This window comes from Myzus persicae, unplaced genomic scaffold (assembly GCF_001856785.1).
Source record: "Myzus persicae strain clone G006 unplaced genomic scaffold, MPER_G0061.0, whole genome shotgun sequence".
NCBI lineage: Eukaryota > Metazoa > Arthropoda > Insecta > Hemiptera > Aphididae > Myzus > Myzus persicae.
This window is the reverse complement of record NW_019102203.1, coordinates 690,330-709,455: the sequence shown is the minus strand read 5'-3', so window position 1 is coordinate 709,455 and position 19,126 is coordinate 690,330. Positions and strand designations below refer to the sequence as shown.

Sequence of the window (19,126 nt, the reverse complement as noted above, 5' to 3'; positions counted from 1 at the left end):
TTTAGTATCGATTCAAGAAGGTCAGTTAATACCCTATATACCCCCAATTTTAAACTGTCAATTACTGTTTTGGGTACCGAAAAAATTGCCATGAAGTTGAGTTAGAAAAGCAAGAAAAATATATACTTTCCAAACAAAAAATACATAGAAATCGTAATTTCATCAATCAGTTTTAAATTGACATAGGTTGTCACTTGTTAGGTAGACACTATACATTGATAAATTATAATATAATACAGTTTTGCTATACCTGTATACATTTTTAAGATTGTTTACAAATTAACTCAAAAGAAAACTGAGTGATCTATCAAAAAGTTCTTAAAATTAATAAATTTGGGAATATTTTAAAAATTGTATGTAATAACAAATTCCTTTCTAATATTCAAATTCAAACAATATTATTTTATAGTTTTTAAAACTGAAAATTATTCAAAATTTTGGATTCATAACATATAAACAACTTTACTTGTATTATTATTTGTTATCATATTTTTTGGTTTATTTTGAATAGATTACGAATATCTTTAACACCTAATTATTATGTAGGTACTTGAATAATATTTATAATATTTAAATAATTTGATCATCGAATAATTGTGTACCTAATAGTGTGTGCTTGATTAAGTTTATGTATGATGAAAATTATTAAACTAGATGTAAATATGTAATGTATCAATATGGCTGTTAATTATTATAATGACCTGTACCCAAGCGTAAAAATGTCACGTGTTTTATTATTAATGTATTTTAATAATATTTTATTCAATATTACATATTGATTTTAATATAGATTTTAATGTTTAGATGGTTGATATAGATACATGATTTATCTATTTTGTAGATTATCAATTTTCAAATGGATTATCTATTTTATAAACTATTACACATGTACCTACAACATAATAATAATATTATAATCATTATGAAATATTCATAAAATATACTATGTCTATTTTGTATGCATCTACTCGAGTAAATATTGCCATGAACCAATGGTTGATATACCATTACTTTAGTGGCCTACCTCTAGGTAGGCTCTTTTATGCACAGAAATAAACAGTTATGTTATTTTAATGATATAATAATCCAAAAAAAATACTATTTTCAATAACTATGTAAAATCTTAATTTATAATTTTAATACAAATAGTTAAGGAGTAACTACGGGTAAAATTGTTAGATGGTTAATTTGATAGGTTGTGATACGATACTATGGGATTCAGCTCTATATTGATGTATTTCGGTTTTAGTGTAAGTAAAACGGCCAAATAGGCATTGTTGTACTTATCGCTTTGTGAACTAATTCGATCAAATATCATTGGTTAGCCGTTCACAAAAAACTCATTTCATAGATAAATGAATATATTTCTTATTTATTATTAAGTTAGTTTTGTTAAAATATTCAAAACAAGTATAACACGAACTATGTAATATTATGTACAAATTCATGAAATATTATCCATGATTACTTTAATATTCATTATCAATTATTGAGCATCACTTTATTGTATCAGGGATCCAAAATAAATACACCATGGATGTAATTACTACGAGTATATTTGATGCTCGTAAATATATTTTAACCAGGAATAACAATTTAGTTTTACACTAATAAATCAATACTATGTACAGAAGACAATATTCTTGTAAAAAAGTTCAACTACGGCCTGATTAACCTATACATGTAGGGAATTCAAGTGAATGTTTTTATTAGATTCTAGTATGCCCAAAATACTTATCTTTTATTTTAAAGTAGGTACAGAGTACCTCAATTAATAGGTATAACAATATTGACCTAACGATATAACATCATCCTAACCTTAACAGATACAGCTTTAAAATATTATTATTATAAACCCTAAGAGAAGCAAACTTACTTTAATTAATAAATGAAACTGAATGCACATAACAATAGAAATAATAATTATGTTTGAGTGTATAAATTTTTTTAAATAAAGTTTAATTACTATAAGATTACTTTAATGAGGTTTTAAGAATACTCCTTCCATCATTAAAAAATTATTATTTCGTCAAAATTGTGCTAAACAAAAATCCAATCATTTATTATTATGATATATTGTAGATGTGTATAAGTATTTGAAGTGACTTCAAGGGCTTTACTCAAATTTGTTTAAGGTTATTCTACAGTTTATCAACATTTTAAATCGATTCCATTTGATGAAACTAAATCTAAAATTATATATTTATATTTACATAAGTTATACTATTAAACTAAATTATTCAATACATATAGACATATTCCATACGCAAAAAAGTGTCTAGAATGAAATGAAATAAGATACATAATATATATATATTTGTATGTTACAGGTGTTAAATGGGATGAAGTATGCTTAAAAGCTTAATATAAGATCTTAAAAAAATTAATAGAGTACTTAAATTACGAAAAATTATCAATTAACTATAACAAAACATATTTTATAAATTTTACAATTCAGAATAATAAGGATGGTAAAAGTTTTGATAACTTAGAATTTCATATTGATGTTAATTTGGATTATTGTAATGATTCAATATAACTAACAATATATAGAGTTTTTATAGTATTAGATACTTGGGTTTAACATTTGACAAAAATATGAAATGGAACTTCCATGTAAATAATATAGTGATGCGTATGCGTTTATTATCGTTTAGCTTTTATAAATTAAGGTTGTTTCTACCGATGCAAACTATGCGCAGAATTTCCTTAGCACTATTTTAGGCAATATTCCAATATGGTATATTGGGGGGGGGGCTTTATCAAAATTCATCTAGACCACTACAATTTCTACAAAAATAAATTGTAAGAATATGCCTAGAGATACTTTAATAGGTTTAACTAAAGAAAACTTTAAAAACGTTGTATCCTTTCTGGATATGAACAATTTGGGAGATAAAAGAAAAAATAGGGTGTTTGATGTCAGAATGGAGTATTATAGAAAAGTGTTTGGTTAAAAATTCATAGACTATTTTGGTCCAAAAAACTACAATCTAAAGCCTATAAAAAAAAAGAAAGATTCTATAAGGACGGGAATCGTATAACTACAGAAATAAAAAAAAATTCAGTTCTTGCTTTTTTTCAGTAGGTACTATAGAATAGGGAATTATTTCAACTGTAACATTTTTTTAATATTAGTAATAAGTAGGTACTCTAAATTTATATGTATGTTTGTAATAAACATACTAAAATAATAACGTAAACTGTACATTTCAAGTACCTACGGTTATTCGTTTTTTAATTACAGCAAAATAAGAATCGATCCATAAAAAATCGAGTGAATATCCAACGTTGTAAAAATTTGAACTTCAAATGCTAATAAAAATGTAATTTGACTTTTCGGTAGACTTTTTTATATAAGGATACCCGAACTTGTAAGGAATCTTGTATTACATTTTCAAATCTTTTTCGTGATTCATACTAATTTTGCCAAAATTTGAACTTCAGACGATTATAAAACATTATTGTGGATTTACGCTCAACTTTTTTTTAATTTCCTTTAACAACAACTTAAGGGGAACCTCATATTATTTTTTCCAAATTATTTGACCAGGCCAAATTTTTTTTATTGACATGAATTTTAAAAAAATTTAATAATAATCGAACATTAAAATATAAAATATAAATTTGTATATGCCTATAAATAGCTTAACAAAAATCAAAATTTTTTTTATCTCATGCTGAAGAAAAATGCTTATATAAACATTCAGTGAAAATGTTATGTGTCTACGGTAATTTGTTTTAAAGTTACACCAAAAACCAAAATCCGTTTTTTCTTAATTGTGTTTTATTTTTTAAGGAGCTTTTTAAAAACTACTGGGAATTTTGACCTCCCAAATGCACCAACTAGATTCACTTTTTCACCAGAAAAGATTCTGAAGTTGAAAATTGAAACATTATTTTCATCCTAACATAACATTATCAATACAGACACGAAAAAATAAAAATAAAAAACCCCACCGTCCAGAATCTAAAATAAAATGTTCTTAAATAGATGTACAGAGATTGTTTTATAATGTATTTATAAATCATAATATTTATAACAATCTGAGTAAAATGTAAAAAGTAAAATAAATTAAATCAGAAACAAGTTTTCAAGAAGTTATTATATTTATAGCTTAAATTATAATCCATGTTAAGAGTTCACAAGATCAACAGCTGATGGTTATGTTATTTTTATTTTACTCCCAAAATGTTGAAAGTTGTCATAACTCATAAGTAACATTAAATAAGTTAATTTAAAGTTTGATTTAACATTTTGACATACTTTCATTTATCACAATTTATAATACGAAAATGTGCACTTCGTTCATCATATTTTTCGTAACTCGATAAAAAAAATGTAACTTACCTTTTTCTTACCTATTTTATTATGTATTCGATACATAAATTATAAATTGTATTTATTTTTTAAGCGAAAAAAGATCATTTAAATAAAAGTGATTCCTAGTACTACACATTATGACTTATGAGACCCAAGTATTTTACCAAATAGTGATATGTTTAATTAAATTAGGCAGGTGCCTATCTATAACCAACTTACCTATATATTGTGACCATTATATTAGACATTAGGGAACCAATATTTTTGTTGCTGTGTTCAATGCAGGTTAATACAAGATAACTGTGTAGATAGCAAATATGATGTAAAGTCAATAAAACAATCAAATGTAGGAATATAATACATTTTCACTTATGTTAAAACTTAAAACGGAAACTAATTCCAAGTTAAATACAAAAATGTGTAAGATATTTATATGTATAACATATTTTAACAATTTAGTCTCATCACAATACATACTTCAAAATTATATGAAATTAGTTTGGTGTTTGTTTAATGATAACAATGTAAAAGACACAATGTGTTAGACATTCAACTAGACACTAGTGTAAGCTTTTCATGCATTTAACAGAAATTTAATTACCAATGAATGTATAGAAATATATCAAGAATAAATTAAATGAACTTGTTCAAATAATTATTTAGTAAGATAAATTTTAATAACCCACATTTTAGTTTTAATTGTATAATATCTGAAGTTTGTGGAGTGTACAATTATTCATATACAATAATATACATATTTGTTTTTAAATACATTTTTAAAAATAAAATAGATGAACTCTCTTCTATCCTCAAATCATTAACTTGCTTGAATACAAGCAGATATTTTAGCTTATAACTCTAAACAACTATAAAATACCGACTTCAATTTAAAAATAATTTTTACTGTAAGTGACTTAATTTTATCTTAAGATTACCCACTAACAATTTTATTTAGGTGATTGAAGTTTAAGACATTATGTTATACCTAAGCTAATTTTATAACTAACTAACTAAGACTTATTTATAGCTATAAATTACTATAAATATTTATATTATATAATTATTTGCCTTTTAAAAGTGTTGATGTTTAATTATGTTAATACTAAAAAATAAATTTAAATAATTATATTTATGAGTACTCACCTATAGTTGTGATAACAATTATTGAGTAAAATAAAGCCCCAGTGAAGGTCCATTGTTGTATTTTAGTGTCTTCTTCGCCATCCCAACCTTTACGTTTAATAGCGTATATCAAATCATCTTCAAATTTCTGCAACCGGGCTGTTACGTTTGTAGTAAAATTATCTTGTTGGAGCACCAATGAATTTTTGGTGTACTTCCAAAGATCCGTAGTTACATTCATCCTCATGACACGAATACTATTCTTCACCTTTGAACATTATTTTAAAAACATAGTTTTATAATTCATTAGCTTAATACAATTAATTATGACATTTCCTGCAGTTTGAACTACACAAATTTGAAGTTACGACCTATCAATTGACTACCTACAACCTACCTACCATATATAGTCGTATACAACTGCATCTGCTGATATTAACAACAATGCACAATGATTTCAGTAATAAAAATAACTTACTTAAGCTAAAAACTAGCACTGTAGTATCGAATAAATAGTATAGTAGTAGGTTTTCATTGCAGGCAACTATTATTTATTTTGGTGTTTTTTTTCGGTAGGTATCGAATGATAGAAGTTACTTTGGTAGTGAAGTTACTTCAGGTATGCATTAAGTTCTACCTACTCTATCGAGGTTCTATTAACAATATTATTTCTTATAAAAATACATGCAAGTTGTTTAAGCACCCTCTTTTTATGCATTTACAATTTTACATTTAATTGCACAATTGTATATGTAGTTACCTACGGTACAAACAATACTATATCACATTATCACCAATATTTGAATTTTACAAATGTGTTCAATATATCAATGGCCAATGGGTGGGTACGAGGAAGGGTACCTATTACCTATGCTGCTATGCTATATTTACATTACCTGCCTATACACATTATGCTAAATATAAGTAAATTAAATAATAGTGTATTCCTACGAGGGAGCTTATACATAATAATTTGTAAAATATGGCCATAAGGTGACAATATGATGTGAGGTAAGAACCTTGACTCGTCTCGGTTCATAATTCATAATCCTCGGTAAACGGATGCGTTTCACTGGACTGGAAATCATAAAGCTAGAAAATAACATACTTAGCCACTTAGGTACCTACTACACACGTTTCACTGGAATTTTGTCGCACTACACACCGCTAACGCACTCGTATAGTCAACGATGCGAAAACTGTTTGATTCAGAATCGAACGGCATGGCATACGAAATAATACAAGCTGAGGTTAGTGAATCAACTATCAAGATTCACAGATTCCTCGTTATATCGGAAAACTCTACGACCCTTATTATTTATTATCAACACATTTGTTGTAGTTACACATAATTCCCTATGTAATGCCTAAATATATGTTTGTAAAGACCATAAATAACCTCGATATAGTGGTCGCTTGTCCTTAAATTCGGTAAAAAAACGGCCTTGCTATTATAGAAATTCCAAAAATGATACTTAAGCATACAAATGAGTGGAGATGAGTGCTTTAATAATCAAACTGTATATAACTATGAAATACACGATGTCCAAAGACGTTTCATATACTGAGCGAGGCCCGAGGGGAGATAATTATTATTAAGTAGAATTGTACTAATTTTTATTGATAAGTCAACGATTGATACAGTACTATTTTATAAGTTTATAATACAGACATACGCCAATTGTATGTATTATGCACTCCAAATGTACGCCAAGTTTAACATAGAAAACCTAATCACCTAATTGCCTTCTTTTTTTATAAATTTGTTGACCGTAAAGAATGTTTTTTTTTGTTGTATGTATCATGTATGTATTATAAAATGTTATTATTTCCCCCTCCCTTATAATTTGACCCGATACTACATAAGAATTACATATTCATACACCAGTGTCCATGAACATGTTGATCAACTGTTGATATTTTTTTTTAAGTTAGATAATATTCATTTTAAATGTATTTGATATTTATTTTACAACAATTGTACTACTATAATATAATAGTAGGTATATATTTCCCACGTGAAGAATAGAGATTCAACATCGCCTCCTTCAAACGCGAAACTAGTACAGTAGCTATACTTATAGCCAAAAAGTAAAATATATCATACATTTTCATACTATAAAAACTACTATTATAATATATTAATACGGTTATAAGTTATAACTAGGGACCTAATAATAACTTATTAGATAATATAGTATTGAATATAGTTTAATTTTTTTTTCTAGTTTACTATCGTTTAATACACCAAATTGTTACTACCTGTATCTTGTCTGTAAATAAATACATAGTGGCAGCAATGGGTACAGCATAAAAAGTTTGTTTAACAAAGAGCATTTATTTAATCTCATACTCTTCATTGGGATGAATACCACATCCAAACTTTTTGTACTTTTAACTTTTTTCGCATTTACATCTAACTAATCAAATAATAAAACAGTAAATTCTATCCATTGAACTTCCGCTTTTAAATTATATTACTTAAATGTTAACTAAAGGTGTCTTCGTTTAATACACACTTACCTCCGTATAATTTTGCCATAATAATATTAATAAATTACACTCATTTTTTATTACACTATAATAATTACGAAAAATTTAAGTTTTTAAATTATATTAAATCTATACATAGATAAGTGCCTAAATAGGTAGGTAATGAAAGGGTTTAATTTAAATATTTTATGCATCATAATAATTCATATTTATAGGTAGCCAGGTAGGTACCTATATTTTACTAATAATAACAAAATTAATTAAACTATTATAGCTTAATCAATAAATACAAAAGTGACAACTGACTTAAATAATAATCGTTTCGAACTTTAAAAATTTGTCAGAGTTTATATAAGGTATTATTTACATTACACACAAAATGTAAAACATCTCACAGATGAGCACATTGTAGGTGTTTTTTACGGTATTCATCCATTGCGCCGATTTTTTCAGACTAGGTAGCTGAATAATAATTATAAACATCTTTTGTTATTGATGCCAAAGCTATGACAATAATAGTTGACCTTTATTTATTTTTACTTAATACAGTTTATTTTATTATATGCATATTTTATTCTACGACAATTAGTAATTACTTATTACAAATCAACTAATTAACACGAATTGTTCATACTATGCAATAATTAATCAAAAAATATAGGCAAGTACCTACCTACATGTTTATCTTAACATTTTTAAATGAATGATGGAATGTTTTGAGTTTTTAATATTTTTTTACAAAAATGAAATAAAAATGTAGATATTATTTGGATTTCAAATTTCAATGACAGTGAATAATATTTCGATTATTCCTAAAAACGAAATTCTAAATCGTAAAAATGTTACTCGGTGAATAATAATAATATGATTCCTAACTACATCATGTAAAAATCCCATTCGAATAATATATTGAATTCTATGTACGTAACATCGTAACAATAACGAAGTTACTATTCAAAAACCCACTATTCCAGAAATGGACATTTTTTGGTACATATTATAATAATCTTGGAGATATAATCAAAATAGTTTTGAATAGATTTTAAAAAAAATACACACTACACCGTGACTATTGTGTGGTAAGCTTTTAGTAGTTCTAAAGAAGTTCGGAGAAAGTATATATATTATATAGGTACATCATTTTTGTGATACATATTACTGTATTTGTAATACAATTGTCATTTAAGTAATAATTTTGATGTAAAAAAGTCATTTTATAGCATTTAAAAATATATATATATATATATTAGTGGTTTAGTGGTTTAGCTTTTTTAGTTATGTTTGCTTCTACTCTTTACTTTTACATCTCTATAAATAATGTTTTAATGACACAATAGAAATATTTTATAGGCATCATGTCCAAAATGGATCGTTACACATTACCAAGAATACAGGCGATTATTTTAACAGTGCATGCCCATTATATTAAAATGTAAATACTAACATTTTTGAAATTTGTTTTGAATAATTTGGAATTTTTCAAACACATAGATGTTTTTTATTGTTATTTTTCATAAGTTTTGTGTAGTGGACAATACACTGCGGGGTACTTACCCGTTCCACTGCATTCAGCTCATCAAACTATAAATACTTATAAGCTTATAACTCAAAAACATAACATTCAGTTGTAATTCATTTTGTACGCCTAACAATTCCCAGCAAAAATACTGCTCCAGAATAAGAAATTAAAAGCATGTTTTCTATGCCAGATGTAAAAATCTTAAAAAATAATAATGATGTCAATAAATTAGAAAAAAAATGTTTTTTTTTTGTAATTGCTTAAAATTATACATAAAAACAAATATTTTCAAAAACATTAATACTTTTCAAGATAACGAGTGTTTAGGTACTGTTAAAACAATCGTCGGCTTATTGAACCCAAATGGGTATTGTATAATATTAATAATATAATATCATACAGCCAATAGGCTATAATAATAGCTGATAATATCTACCCATCTCAAATTAATATAGAAAGTTACACTCAATACTATTAATATCTAAAGAACTTGACATACACAGATATAGTAGGTATATTATATTATACAGATGTACTTAAATATTAATCATCTACTATTCAATAATATGCCTGCCTATAGGGCAAAAGAACTTAAGAAAATATTCTTATTTTTACATCCTCGTTCTTGTATTAGGTTATAATGTTTACACACATACCTACTGCTTAAACAGTTATTAATTTTTAAGCTGAACACTAATTTTATTTTGTATAATAATTACTTTAAAATAACTTTTTGTCTTTTCAGTACACCTACCTAATATTATTTTATCTGCAAAAGTAGTATACGAGAAGCGAAGTTCTTGTTTGAATTCAAGTATACATGATGTATTTATATACGTAATTTATTGTAAAATATATTATACTCATTAAAAAGAACCGTGTCACATATTATAACAATAGTATCGAAACTAATAAACGATTAGAATGATAAAATATAATTGCTTATCGTTGATACATCATCATAGTCATGAGCTCACAATAATTAGGTATAATACCTACAATAACTCCTTTCAAAACGTGTAGTGGTATATTATTATAAATATTATCATAATTTTTTTTTTTAATCCGACTTACTTCAATTTCGTTAGCTGATTCGAGACGTTCGAAAGCAAAGGCTCCGAGCAAACAATACAGCACAACCATGGTGACAAGTAACACGTGCAGGAACAAGCACGTGAATATCTTCCACGCATAGTAGACGAGTGTGGTGCATCGATTCGGCGTATCATCGTCAAAATCAACATCCATCAACATGTTCGCGAGATCAACGTGCGATTCCCGCTAACTAAAAACCAAAAACCTTATAGGTATAGTTATTAGTTACCTACGTGACGAATTGTTTCTACATAATGTTATTATAACATTATACATCGTTAAAAACCGGTGTGCGTGCGAACGTGTTAATATTATGATTTCTTGCGGTACACCGAGATTTTCGTGACGGCAACTGTTATAATAATATGATAATATTTATCGTGGTTATAAAGAGTCCGTGTGTGGTTATAGCGAAATGGCCGGTCGTCGTCGATCCAGAAATAAAATGGTCCATCTGTCTGGGTGCCTAAACAAATGGTGTTCCCACCGTCCGATACGGCTTGCCAAAATTGTGTATTTAAATTTAGAATCTTTCCCCTACCGTGCAGCAGAAAGGTTTGTTTTTCCAACACAGATTAGAATAAAATGTTATTATTTCCCTTCTTAGACCGCCGTAACACACCATGATAATGCGCTGCTTATTTCTGTTTACCACCGTCCATACACGTCGGGTCGTCGGCGTATCAACACAACAAACGAACGCATATTATCGTTTTATACTTTTATGGGTGCAATGTGTAGTGTATAATATATTATATTATTATACTATACAGTATACAGGCGTTCTATATTCCATAGTAGTTGGACACGAGGAGAAGCTTTTCGACTTAACACAATACTTTCGCGGGTCCGTTTGCGAAATAAAAACTTACAATAATATATTTTATGCGTGCCCTTCGAGGACCGAGCAGAGTGACCCACTCGCAAATCCTACTCAATGACTTTTTTCTCGGTGCTATATTTGACGTCCACTGCTGTAATACAGCCCGTTGAGAAATGGTGGCATTCATTTTTCAAATCGCTTCCGACTGCCCTTTCCAGTTTCCACTGTCCTGCATTTCACTGACCCAAACACATAACAAACACACTGGTCCGGCATTATTATTTCCACGCTATTCCCAGAATGTATTGCGAATAATTTAATAATAAAAACAAATAATGTAAAATATACATCACGTCATTTTGAACAACTGCCATTATTTTCACCATTGCTTGATTTAAATTAATATTTATGTGCCCATAGATTTTCGAGGCATTTGATCTAGAATTAAAATACTATTACATGGAATTTTCTCAATTGAATCACATATTGTTTTAGTCACAAATAAACAGATATTATATAGACTAGTAAATTATTTACTTTTAACACCTTAAAGTGTTTTAAAATAGGTATGAAATGTTCGTAAATTAAAAATTATAAAAACACATTTATAAAAAAATGTAAGCCTACCTAAACCTTAATAAATTATAACAATACCGTTAGTAGAGTCTTAACTATATACAGTATTTAATTACATCAATGATCCATTTATCCATAATATACGTAAATAAATTATATATATGTATATAATGTACATTAATAACACCCCCTACCCCTTAAAGAATTACTAAATATTCTACTGGACTTAGGTATGATTTTAAAATTAACAAACTTCAATTTTCACATCAATTGTTGAATAATATTAACAATTCATTAAAAAAATATCTTGTTGATTTAACAAAACTATAATTTTTTCTCGCACAATTATTAATTCAACAAACAAAGCATTTTTTTAACAAACACCCAGTTGGCCCTATGGCTTTAATATAATATATTATAGGTAAATTATGGCTTATGGATAATTGTAATTACAACAATACTGTACACTGTACACACATACGTACTAACATATAATTTTATAGTTTTGCATACATAATAATAAATAATGATGATGATGTAGGTGAGAGGTTAGTACCAAAATTCTTCGACAACTCTTTCATATACTCCAATATATATAATCTGTGGACAGTGGTCTTCAACCGGTTAGGTTTGTTATAATAATAATTGGTCGCGACGGGTCTTTTTTTTTTAAATAAAAATAATTAAGACTACACAATTACAAATTATGAATAGATTGAACAACCATACAATACCTACCTTGATATAATTACAGTTAAAATATCTACTGACACGGAAAATCGATTAATTGAGCTTGCTTGTGAGTTGTGATTCCAAAGTCCAAACTTAAACAAATGTTTATTGAAACTTCTTTGGTAATGTTTTGGGCACACGTTTTATGCACGGGAAGCACGAATTAAGATATACTTATTTCTTATTATCTTAATTCGTGACGGGAAGTCACGCAAAACCAGCAGCTAAAACCTTTTTCCTTCCACGGCCTACAAAGTCGACAAGAGTCGTGAACTTTTTTTTACAAGAAAAATGAGTCGCGACCAAAAAGGTTGAGGACCACTGAATACTGATCCGTACTAATACGATTATAGGAAGATTTAATAGATATAAATTATAGAGTACCAATACCTTTATGTTTTATCGTGCGGATTTTGACATTTTGCTGCTAACGTGTTGGATAATCGACGGTATTAATCATTGGCTAATTATAATAGAATAAAATACCTAATGTAGATAGGTAGTAGATAATAATTAATCATTGCAGCTACCTACTTTTTATGTTCATTCTTGGAACATACTACCTAGCTAAGTAATGCCTATTGAACTTAATAACTACCTACCTAATTCTAGCCTGGTATTTAATGTTAAAAGCAACAATTTGCTTATTGTTGCAAAATAATAAACAATAGCACCTCCATTGGAGTTAAATAATTGTAAATAGAACTTATAAGCAGGTTCAGTGGAGCAGCCAGGGTTTTGAAATGCCTTGGGGGGGGGGGGGGGGTTAGTGTAAATAAACCCTAGTCTTCTACAGTTTTCGTGCATAAATAATATTTATTATTAGGGGAAACATTGACAATGAGCCCCTCCCACTATCCACGACACTAAACAGGTTCATAGTGTAATCTATGCCATGACGTACACGTCTTGTCACTTATATAGATGAACAAATACAGGTAGATATAACTGGTATAAGTGACCTAATCGATTAATTTAAATTTTAAATAAAAATGTTTATACATTTTTTACACTCAAACGCTGTGGTAAATAAAAATTGAAAATTGAATATAAACGAAAATCGTAAACGGCAGCGCTATCTAGCGACAGAGTACCATACGAACGATTGACTGAATATTCTCTCAAATCGTGATTGCGCCGATTGCGGTGGATTGTGTAATCATTTATCATGTTTTTGGTGAATAATATTTTCATATAATTTAGAATTTTAGAATACTAAAAATAAAATAATGTTAAACTTGTTACTATAGCGTTGAACATTCATCTCGCAGGAGTTGTAAATACGCTCAAAACAGATAAATTCAATTGATCAACCTTTGTATTCCTTACATTATTAATAATTTCTTAACTCTAAGTATGCATCCTGATTTGTCACCACACCTGCACACTGAAGAATGTAATAATTTCACCATGGAATTTAAAAACTGTAATGTAGAGGTAAGTAACTGTAAACATGAATGATGTTTAACTAAGCAATTCAATTACTTGATTTTGATTTCCAGCATAAAGTGTTGAGGTTTGTTGGCAGATGTGATAAAATCTATGATCGAATGGTCCACTGTTTTCACTTAGAGGTAAGAAATTGTATTATTTTAAAATATGTAACATCTTACTATCAATAATTGAAAAAAATATAAAATGTTTATATGCCTATACTAGTTAACATTTCTTCCTACATTATCATAACTGTATATTTTATAAAATACAGATTATAAAATGTATTTTTAAGAATTCAGTATTTATCGGTTTACCTATAGATGTAATTTTTCAGTATAGGTAGCCTACACAATTTTAATTTTGATTAACAATTATTGTGTTGTTTAATAAAATGATTTTTGTTATTATATTTTTAAATTATTTAAATTGTTAGTACTAATGGTGTAGTTTATTCAATGAAATTTATCATTATTTTAAATATTTTACTATTTATTTGTAAAAACTTAATTTTTCAGCGACAAGCCAAGCGTCAAAAAAATAATGAAGAAGCAAGAAAACATCAAGAATTAGTGAGACAAAGGATGTTAGCTGAAATGAGATCAGACAGAGAAAAAGGAATTGAGAATTGAGATGTACTATTTGTTGTGTATAGGTTTAGGTATAAATTAATGTAAAAAATAAAATATAACAGTTTATAATTGTGACTAGTTTCTTTATTTTCCTTTGATTTTTTAGGAACTTAAATGAAGTACACAAAATATTAACAATATTTTACAACATAAAATGAAATAGTAAAAGCAAGCATAGTAACCCCTATGTAACCAAATAACTTAAAAATAACAACAATTCATTTTTGTCATACTTTGGTAACAAAAAAAAGTATAACCTTACCACTTTATTAGTTAGGTATTAAATTCATATTTTCATTTTCACTTTCATCAGATGTTTTTAATATAGTTCCTAATGCTATTCCTAAAAATATAATCCAACCAATATGGTTATTGGACACAAATTTATCACTGCAATCTTTAGGATTATATATATCCAATGTGCGTACCTATTCACATAACAAAATACATTTTTTTTTTTTAAATTAAGATTTACATTTAAAATTAATTTATCACATTTAACTCACTTGATTAAACATATGAGCGCCTGCAGCACCAACTGCTAAATAGTAGGGCCATGTTTGTCCAGTATTGGCACCACAAGTGATTAAACTACTCAATGATAGGGTTGCGAAAGATGACAACCAAAATTTTGATTTTGAACCAAACAAGACTGCAGTGGAGTAAATATCATGCTTGTTGTCATCTTTTCTGTCCTATATAATAATATTACAATTATTACATAAAAAATATGTGCATTAAATAAATAATCACTTGAAGACCATAAATGGTATCATAGAAAAGTGTCCATGCAACACCAGCTGCATACAAAGGAAGGCAGGCAGTGAAATCAATTGAAGAGTGAATAGCAGACCAGCCTAATAAAGCACCCCAATTAAAAGTTAGGCCCAATACAAATTGTGGCCAATATGTTATCCGTTTCATGAGTGGATATAATGTGACTAATACTGAAACAAACAAAATTTGAATAATGGCGTTATTATTTGTTATACTGCATTGCGCAAGTATTTAAAGGAATACATAAAAGTACTTTTTAGGACATATTAAACTAGATATTATTTAATCACAAATTTAATTTCATAACATATAACCATTTTATTGTAAAATGTTACCAATATGTTTTCTTGTTATGTTTTTCTACAATATTAATTGAAATAAAAAAATAATAAATAGAGAAATTTCTTTAAATAGAATGTTATATCTATATAATTAGTGTGTACGATTATAATATATTCAAAAATATACAATAATTAACATACACAATGTACGAACTAAAATATTCAAATGCTTTTATGACTTTGTGTATTACAAAATACATTAAATGTTCAAAAAAATAATTTTTTGTTGTATACAATATATAAAAAATAAACATATATTATAAATAATTTTTATCATCAACCTTTTATATTTATTATAAATACAATTTAAACACATAAAAAATAGGAATCTGAAAAATTATAAGTTTTTTTCTAAATTAAAAATAAAATTCTAAAATTTCTTCTTACATTTAAATATTATGATTTACAATAGTTATAATATTCTACTAAAATATAATTGAATAGCTTACTACAAACTGTTACAATAACTAATTATGAGACAAATTAAGCTTACCTAATGAACTAGCTCCAACCACAATAGTATACAAATTTAACTGCAACAAAACGATAAGACTGAGACCCAACTGACCAGCTAGGAATACCCATGCGTCAAACATGCTTAACGATTTAATGACAAGAGGTCGATTTTTTGTTCTTTCAACCTAAAAATATCCACTTACTAAAAAATGCTTACTTAAATTGTACATCGTTGACATTTTAAAATATTTTATGTAGAAATATAAAACGATTATATTTAATACATAATTGTGTACAGTGAAATATTTATACTTTGAAGTATTCATGAAGTTGTGTACAATGCGTCAAGTATGCAAGTAAGTTCCTAAAACTTTAAATAAGTTAATAAGTGAATTTAAATATGTCATAACAACAAAATATAAAAGTACCTAAGAAAAGTATCTTGGAAATATTATTTTTTTTAAAATAGAAAGTAAGAGAACACAATTTTCAATCTATACTAGAAAAATATTTATTTTCCCATTTAATAACTTGGTGCATTTGATACTTTAATATTAAATTATATTACATTGTGAAATATCTTTCCTTTTCATATATTTTAATATACAACTATTAATAAAGTTTGATTTAAATTGAAGACAATTGAGTGTTTAAAACTATTTTTTTTAGACTTGGGAATAACTTACTTTTTTATCAATATCTTTGTCCCACATATCATTTATTGTACAACCAGCCCCTCTCATCATGACTGCTCCCAGACCAAACAAACCAAGCATTTCAAAGTTGGGAAGTTCACCTGCCGTCGAAGCTAAAGCAATACTCCAAGTACAAGGCCAATATAAAAGCAACCACCCTGAAAACCAATGAATGGTCAAAATATTTTATGATCAAAAGATTTATTGACAAAAAAATATAATTTTCAAACCAGTGGGTCTAGAGAATCGCATAAGTTCTAAGTATGGTTTAATTGTGCTGATGACTATATTCTTTGGTTGGTTCACAGGCTTGGTCTGTTGGGTAATGAGCACCTTGCTGTCCACCGAACAACATCGTACTACATTTGTATTAGTCGAAATCGATTGGTTAACATATAACAACGTATTTCTGTTTTTACTTGATAGGGTTTTGTAGTAAACATGAATGACAGGTAACCTTAATTTTGTTCCAATGCCTCTCGCAAACGTCTAAAAAAAACAATTTTGGCTATTTAAGCTAAAGACATTTATTGCATTTTGTAGAACTGATTGAAATTACCTGAACAATCATTGCAACCAATTTTATTTCCAATTAACTACGTTTTTATATTAATTTATCTCAATAATTCCACAATTTGTAGTTTGTACGTTCATTTTTAGTGCAATACACAGTTGAAGCTTGAAACAAAAATTCGGAATCCCAATTTCCGGCCAAGGTCGGTGTAATTGCTAAATGCGATAAGGACTGGGTAATGAAAAATAATTGTCCGGCGAGAATATTATGACCGTTAGTCATTACACAGAAAACACTATTCGTTATGAAAACTAATCAATAATGTTAAGTTATTATTTGATAGTATTATGTTTCAACTTCATGAACGGTTGACGGTTGTAGGGAAAGATTATACATAACTGGGTTAGCATTTTGATTTTATAAATTATTATAGGTAATTACTCACATAATATAAATCATAATATTATACCAACATTCTACTACTATTATTATTTCAACATTTTCAAGACTAGACTGACTAGTGTTAGTGTACCTATCAGAAAAAATTTCAATTTTCAAGCAAGTTTAATTACATAACCACAAAATAATGATAACGTGATATCATTTTCATATTATTTCTCTTTTTAGTTGTTTTTTTTTTATTCACAAACTGTTTTAGTTCTACAACAATTCGCCTGATGTCGCTGTATGGTGAATACCGTTTACTTTCGTTAGCAATCCGTGTGGGAAATGCACTTTTCATCACTTCACGGCTGGAGCGTTGCTTTTTTCCGACGATTTTCTTGACAACACTTATTGAAATGGAGATATAATGTACGCGGACAAGATAACTGACCGATCAAACAATGGACGATGATTTTTTCTTTGTTACGACTGCATGACTACAGTAGAGATAAATTATATATAGCATAACTCGACAGTGGCAACAATCGATTCTTCCAGATTCATATGGGAAATGATGAACGGGTCTAATCTCTTCTCAAAGAGAAGCCTGTGCCCTCAAACTTGTTACGTATTAACAGGTCAAACCTTTCTGATCCCTACTCAATATGAATGAAGAATACGAATTAATAATGACATCTCTACCCGCACATCCGAATTGATTGCTGGTGGCTGACGTAGTGACGTGAGAGCACGAGCACCCTTTGCCATCGGAGAACACGTACTGGAACGACTTGAACTTGCCGATGGGTTGGGCATAATTCATTATTTGCTGTTTGGTCTCTCAATTTAAAACTTTTGAGCCTAAACTAAAGGGCCGTCAATGACTATTAACCAATCAACAATTGGTGATCGTTTTGCAAATATCAATGAGTCATAAGACCAATTTAATAATCGTGTACCTAAGTTTTTTTACACTTATACATGGCTCCTAATTTTGTCCCAGATCAAGCACTGCTTATTACCACCATTACTAATCAGTTATCACCAATTTAATAATATTTATGTTGATGGTTTGAACAGTGTCACATATGTAGTCGTATCAATATTTTTTTAAATGAGATGTGGCTAAGACATAGTTTTAACTTGCATTCCATATCAAACTTGTTACCACAGTTGTTACCACATAAATCAATATCATAATCTAATGGA

General features: G+C 27.9%; 3 protein-coding genes across 10 annotated transcripts in view; 1 reads left to right on the top strand and 2 right to left on the bottom strand.

Moving 5' to 3' along the window:
- The window catches only part of LOC111031534, a 58,260-nt gene extending 47,242 nt beyond the window's left edge, over positions 1-11,018 (bottom strand). For 5 of the 8 annotated variants that reach the window (XR_002604215.1, XM_022311525.1, XM_022311529.1 and 2 more), the window contains exons 1-2: positions 10,533-11,018; positions 5,468-5,714 (exon numbers count right to left, since the gene is read on the bottom strand). Coding sequence is in view for 7 of the 8 variants with exons in the window: in XM_022311525.1 (XP_022167217.1) it covers positions 5,468-5,714; positions 10,533-10,712 (427 nt within the window). In the remaining variant the exon portion in view is untranslated. The remainder of the gene's footprint in view (positions 1-5,467; positions 5,715-10,532) is intronic. The other 3 variants (XM_022311527.1, XM_022311526.1, XM_022311528.1) reach the window with 3 other exon arrangements.
- A 2,821-nt stretch (positions 11,019-13,839) lies between these two features.
- LOC111031541 (COX assembly mitochondrial protein 2 homolog) lies at positions 13,840-14,825 on the top strand. The gene is made up of 3 exons (XM_022311545.1): positions 13,840-14,121; positions 14,187-14,258; positions 14,637-14,825. Exons 1-3 carry the CDS (start codon positions 14,041-14,043, stop codon positions 14,748-14,750), a joined length of 267 nt encoding a protein of 88 aa, XP_022167237.1. The 5' UTR covers positions 13,840-14,040; the 3' UTR covers positions 14,751-14,825.
- Positions 14,826-14,896: 71 nt separating this feature from the next.
- Positions 14,897-18,075, bottom strand: LOC111031538 (4-hydroxybenzoate polyprenyltransferase, mitochondrial). Its single transcript, XM_022311537.1, has 7 exons — positions 17,579-18,075; positions 17,250-17,508; positions 17,011-17,177; positions 16,362-16,509; positions 15,504-15,697; positions 15,257-15,445; positions 14,897-15,178 (listed from the first exon to the last, which is right to left on the bottom strand). The coding sequence occupies exons 1-7, from the start codon at positions 17,588-17,590 to the stop codon at positions 15,020-15,022; spliced, it is 1,128 nt and encodes a 375-aa protein (XP_022167229.1). The 5' UTR covers positions 17,591-18,075; the 3' UTR covers positions 14,897-15,019.
- Between the last annotated feature and the right edge of the window lie 1,051 nt (positions 18,076-19,126).

Excerpts from the sequence above, each read along its gene's own strand:
- LOC111031541 (XM_022311545.1), top strand. The coding sequence starts at position 14,041 with ATGCATCCTGATTTGTCACCACACCTGCACACTGAAGAATGTAATAAT. Across the intron at positions 14,122-14,186 it reads TTAAAAACTGTAATGTAGAG|CATAAAGTGTTGAGGTTTGT; the intron begins GTAAGTAACTGT and ends TTTGATTTCCAG. Across the intron at positions 14,259-14,636 it reads TCCACTGTTTTCACTTAGAG|CGACAAGCCAAGCGTCAAAA; the intron begins GTAAGAAATTGT and ends TTAATTTTTCAG.
- LOC111031538 (XM_022311537.1), bottom strand. Across the intron at positions 15,698-16,361 it reads GGTTGGAGCTAGTTCATTAG|TATTAGTCACATTATATCCA; the intron begins GTAAGCTTAATT and ends TGTTTGTTTCAG. Across the intron at positions 15,446-15,503 it reads ATACCATTTATGGTCTTCAA|GACAGAAAAGATGACAACAA; the intron begins GTGATTATTTAT and ends ATTATTATATAG.